At 50.6% G+C, this 5,685-nt stretch overlaps 1 protein-coding gene across 1 annotated transcript; it reads right to left on the bottom strand.

Moving 5' to 3' along the window:
• Positions 1–2,845: 2,845 nt before the first annotated feature.
• On the bottom strand, positions 2,846–5,466 carry LOC123382090 (CMRF35-like molecule 5). The gene is made up of 2 exons (XM_045045173.1): positions 5,004–5,466; positions 2,846–3,567 (listed from the first exon to the last, which is right to left on the bottom strand). Exons 1-2 carry the CDS (start codon positions 5,446–5,448, stop codon positions 3,440–3,442), a joined length of 573 nt encoding a protein of 190 aa, XP_044901108.1. The 5' UTR covers positions 5,449–5,466; the 3' UTR covers positions 2,846–3,439.
• Between the last annotated feature and the right edge of the window lie 219 nt (positions 5,467–5,685).

Here is a 5,685-nt window from a genome sequence, read left to right as displayed (position 1 = left end):
GGGGTCAAGGTAGAAATGGAGGGGCAGAAATGAATTGTTTCTTGTGACCACTGGGTAAGTCCACTGTGTTTGGAGGCTACTGACGTAGATACAGGGATAGGTGGATATTTGCATTGTTTCAAAGCCCCTCCCACAAAACACTTATACTTCACAGAGGAAAAAAGAGTACCTTCAATGAGCTTGGTCAAATTTATAATGATATATCTGTATACCTGTATTAAGATCTTGTTTGAGATGAAAGTAACCCAGGTATTCCAGGCTTAACAAAGGTGATTAGACTGTGCACTTAGCATGAGAAGATTATAATATTTGAGGTATACATACACCATGATACATTTTTTTAAATACAGAAAATAATTGCAGACGTAGATCCCTATACTTTCCTTTAACTCTCTTGACCATCAGTGAAATTTTGCATGTACATAGAGGGTACCCTTGTCAGGACCTCTTTGAGGGGATAAAAAGGCTTATCCAGACCTCTCCCGTCTACTCTCCCACCACCCTGTTGCTGGAAACAATCTAAATCTACAATTGGACTTAGAGTCACTTCACAGCCTCTAGAATGGATGGCTCATACTCTTACATATGAAACATTGAAACAGTGTCCCCTCCAAAAAAAATCTCCAAAGAGTGCAGGAAAGATTTTAATAGGAAATGTATTTTATAGGATGTAAATGTATTTAATAGGAAATAGATTTTAATAGGAAATTTATGGTGCAAACAGATAGGATGTGGGTCAGGTGATGGTCCAACCCTGCCTTCAATCTTTTGTGCTCAGACAATTCTTTCCCAGGAGGCACTGATGCAGCAGAAGGTGGAATCGGTGGACCTCTGTACAGCTGGCCCATCAGGGATCTTTGTCCATGTGGACACATTCTGGAACTTTTTGGTTTAGTTGAGGTTTTCTACTTACTGGTTGGTATGGAACTTGAAAACCCATCATTGGCCAGAGTCTTGAACGATGTAATAGTCATTTATCCTTGGCAGAGCCACTCCAGGGTTGCAAGGAGAGGAGGTACCAGGAGGATCCACACAGGAAGATTCTCTGCTGCTCCATTGATGGCCAGGGTCCCTGACCTGTGCAGAGCAGTCAGAGAGCCAGAGTTTAATACTAAGATCAGGATGAGGGGAGTCCTCACCTAACAGGGACCCTCATCTCCCTTGGAACTGCAGTCACTGCCCATTCCCTGATCAGAGGTCAGAGGATGCGGGAGAGTTGGTGACACAGGGGCTGTGGTTTTCCTCCTCAGGCTGACTTATTCTCCTGCTGGAGCCCCCCTGACTCCCCACAGCACAGTAACAGCAGGTCTCCAAGCAGGGGCACTTTTTGTTTCTGCATCCCCCCACATCCTCTCCACGTCACCAGCAGGCCACCCAGGATCAAGGATTTCCCCTTGCCTGACTCTTTTGGTTCTACGTCTGTCCCACCTTATGTAAATTCTGCCCATCTTCCTTCCTTCCTTCCTTCCTTCCTTCCTTCCTTCCTTCCTTCCTTCCTTCCTCTCTTCCTTCCTTTCTCTCTCTCTTTCTTTCTTTCTTTCATTTATTTTTATATTTGAGAGAGAGAGAGAGAGAGAGAGAGAGAGAGAGAGCCTGAGCAGGGGAGGAGCAGAGAGAGATGGAGACAAAATCTGAAGTGCAGATCCCAAATTCTGTCCATCTTTCAAGCTAGGATATAATATTACCTAATACAATAGAGGAAAATTTCCACTCCCCTTTCAATCTGGATGCTTACCTTTCAGCTTCTCCTGGGAGGAGTCTCTTCCAGCTGTGACCCCCACCTGGTAGCACATAGAAGGTGCACTATCTCATGCACCCTGGACAGTGGGCATGTGGTCTATTGGACAGTTGGGCTCTTGCTCACATATGTCCCCCTGGCAGTCCCCATCAGTATCCAAGAGCCTCATGTCCTCACCCTCTGCCTCATCCCCTCCCCCACAAGCAGTGCCAGGACCCCCCCGGAGGCCATTCTGTTCTTTCTTTTTACCTGCCTCGAGCAGGATTTGTCATGTCCATTTCACAAAGGACTTTTCTTGAGGGAGAGGACATGCTGCCTTGCATTTCCCAAAATTATCCTTGAACCCACTGTGCTCTTTTCCCACGTTCCACTCCCTGTGAGGCTGCTGCCCTTCTGCCCTCCCACAGGCTTCCTTTTCTGCCCTTCAGTCCCCTAAAAGTTCTGCATCCTCCCCTCCCACTCAACAGAACAACTAGTCTCCAAATAGTCATGAGTAGGACAGAAGCTGGTTGTGATGCATAAGCCAAGTGCCTGGCCTCATTTGTACATGAGTGAACACACTATCCAGCGGGCCAGGCCCTAAGGAATAGGGACCGTCAGAAGGGAAGAAAGACAGACTGGAGCTCGAGGGAAGGTAGTGGAGGGCACTTGTGGCAGGAAATGCACCATCACCATGGCCTGGGATGGGGTGAAGCAGGGCAGGGTGTATGCCCTTTAATGAAGGAGTTAATTGTTCTTTGGATGCCTGTTGAGGGGGTTGGGCTTTAGGTTGATGGCCCAACCTCTCTACCGTGTTGGGAATGTGAGAAAGCAGGAATGCCAGCTTCCCACTCCTTCCCAGCATTTCCCAAGCACTTGGGAGGAGAGAGCTGGATCCATGGAAAAAGTACCTGCCCTTGACAGTGGGCAGAATGACTCCCCCTCAAAGATGTCCTAATCTTCAGACCTTTGAATGTATTAGATTCCTTGGCGCAAGAGAATTAATGATGCAGATGGATTTAAGATTGCCAACCAGCTGACCCTGAGATGGGGAGGTGATCCTGAGATATCTGGGTGAACCCTATGGAATCGCCAGTATCTTTATAAGTGAAAGCACACAGGAGAGCCAGTGTCAGAGTAATGAGGGTGAGAAAGACTCAACCACTCCTGCTGGTTGATGGAAGAGACCACGAGCCAGGGGTGCAGCGGCCTCCAGAAGCTGGAAAAGACAAGGAAGCCCTTCTCCCTTAGAGCCTCCAGGAGGAGCCAGCCCTGCCAGCACCTTGAGTTTAGCCCAGTGAGACTCATCCCAGACCTTGTCTCCAGAACTTTAAGATCATAACATCGTTTTGCCTTCAGCCACCAGGGTGGTGGTGATTTGCTCCAGAAGCCACAGGGAGCTAATCCAGAGCCCTTCCCTTCTGGCAACTTGAGGCTGAAAACACCTGTGCCTGTTTTGGCTGCTTGGGGGTTGGGAGGCAGGTCAGAAGGAGACCAGAAGCTTCTCTCCTGCAGCCCAGCTGAACAACTTTGTCTAGGTTTCTTGTGGGGAGGGGGAGCTCTTTAAGGACTCAGAGGTACAAAGAGGGGGCCCAGTGCAGACCTTGCTGTTTCTCCCCAGCAGAGGAAACATCAGAAGGGCCAATGGGGGCCCTTGTCAGAGTGCCCCAGGGGAGAGCTGTCCCAGGGCAGCAGTGGGAAAGTCTGTGGGTTCAGCTGTGCTCACCTGCTGTGGGGGTTGATCAGAACAATAGGCTGGCTGCTGTTGATGCCCTGGGTAAGTGGATGAGAGGAAGCTCGACTGGCTGGTGTTCTTGCTACAGGCTTGGGAGAGTCTGTTGGATCAGGGGCTAAACACACAGAGCAGAGCATGGTTGTGAGTGTCACAGGTGGCTCCCATGGTCTCCACACCCCACCCCCAGGGGTGCAGAACCTTTCTGTCTTAGTGCCACTGCTCAGCCATGTTGGCTTTCTTATTCAAAACATACGATTTCTTATTTGCGGATAAATACCAGTTTACTACCTTGTGAGGGATTTAGGGTTACTGGTTATGTAGGAATTCACATTCAGTTTCATCTCGGTGTCCTATTAGACACAGCTCAGTATGTCAGAACCATGTTCCCAATCCCTGAGGCCTTAAATCACCCAGGCCAGCTCGTTTCTGTGTTCAGGCTTGCCTGAAGCAGGCTCTGTGCCACCTGCCCTGAAGCGATGTGACCCACGAGCTGGCAAGTCCAGGGTTCCCTGTATTCTGGGGCTGCCAAGTGCCTGCAGCTTCTGCTTCCCCTTGGGGCCCTTTCTGCCTACCTGGGGCTTGCTTTCTTACTTCTCCAGGTCTGCCAAGGGAAGGTCGTCTGGGTTAAGGGTCCAGATTCCAATTCTCTTGCACCAACTCCTCCTCTATTCTTGCACACATCTACCACATTTGATGTCCTTTTCAGTTAATTTCTAGAACATTCTAAGACCAGCATCCTTCCCACTGCGCACATTTGCATATTCTAAGTTTAAAGAGACTTTGCTCTAGAAATGGAGTTTTGAGTAGCAGGTGCATTACCTACCTAGTGTCTGTGTGTTGGAGACAAGACGCAGGGGTCCAGACATGGAGCTGTTGGGTGGGGGCTATAGCCTGACTCTCTTTCCAGGCCCTTCTCTTAGGAGGACTTGGTGCTTCTGGGCAGCTTCAGGGGAGCCCAGGGTCCCCTCCAAGGATAGAGGCAGCCAGAAGGGAAGGTGCCTGCGCCACAGTGGAGTCTGTCTTTCCTTCTCCTAAAAATGGGTTCATAGTCCCTCACCTGCTCCTTTGTGCTGATGTTGCCAGGGGTGGAGGGGAGGAAGAAGAAGGAGGAGGCAGGGAGAGGGTGTCTTGACCTATAGCTGAGACCATCACCATCATGTCCTTATGGCACCCCACTCCTCCATGCAGGCCTGACATCACCCCACACAGGCTGGGATGTGCTGAGGGTGAACATGACCAGGAAAAAAGGAGCTGCCTCCCCTGGACAAGCCTGTCCTGACCGAGTGTGTCCTTCTCTAACCCTCTGGGGAGACCAGATGGACTCATGCGGCATTGTGGGGGCTCACTCTTTCTTCCAGTCCTTTCCAGAATCTTAGTGCCCCCCATCCATGCTCTCACATGCACATACCCGCTCACACAAGTACATGCACACGTGTGGTCTCAGGCAAGATTCCAGACTCCTCTCCATCCATCAGGGGAAGACAGAGAAACAGTCCTGACTCCTCTGGGGGTGGGTCCCAGGGGCCCAGAACACAGGAGGGTAGTGCCTACCTGGGTCGACAATCAGGGAAAATTTGTACCCCAGGTCATCGTCGGTTCGCTCAATCCCACACCAGTAGGTATCTGCGTCGTCATACCAGAGATCCTCCAAGGTCACGGTGAACATGTGTCGACTGTGATTGTCCTGGATGGACACTCGGCCCTTCTTCACCAGTTGCTCTGACCCGGTGGTTTTAACAAGGATTTTGCAGGAACTCCAGTTCTTCCCGCGACACAACCATTTCTTGTAGAATTCCCATCCTGGGCTATACTCACAGGACACGGTCAATGTACCAACTGCTGTGCCTCTCACCAAACTCTCCTGGCAGGTGGAGAAGTGGCCTAGAAAACAGAAACCCAACATCCTTGAGCCCAGGGATGACCCGGGTGCCACTTGGGCTTCTGACCCTGCACTGAGACCAACCAGGAACCTCTGCCCTCTGTCTAATCGCCACATCCCACCTGTCCCTTCATCCCCCGCAGGATTTCTTTTGCTGTCACCCATCTTGTGAACCCTCCTTGGGTCTTCTAACTGCCCAAAACAGGGGCATCTGCTCACTCCATCCTACTGACCACCGTCCCCTGCCTGCCCTCAAGCAGAACCTCTTCCCAGCAGCACAGAGCGCACGCAGCAGCCACAGGTGTGTTTCTGAATCCCAGACTGGTGAGACAGCGTGGTCCCCTCCTCATCCCA

Source organism: Felis catus, chromosome E1 (assembly GCF_018350175.1).
Source record: "Felis catus isolate Fca126 chromosome E1, F.catus_Fca126_mat1.0, whole genome shotgun sequence".
Taxonomy (NCBI): domain Eukaryota; kingdom Metazoa; phylum Chordata; class Mammalia; order Carnivora; family Felidae; genus Felis; species Felis catus.
This window is presented reverse-complemented; position numbering and strand designations above follow the sequence as displayed.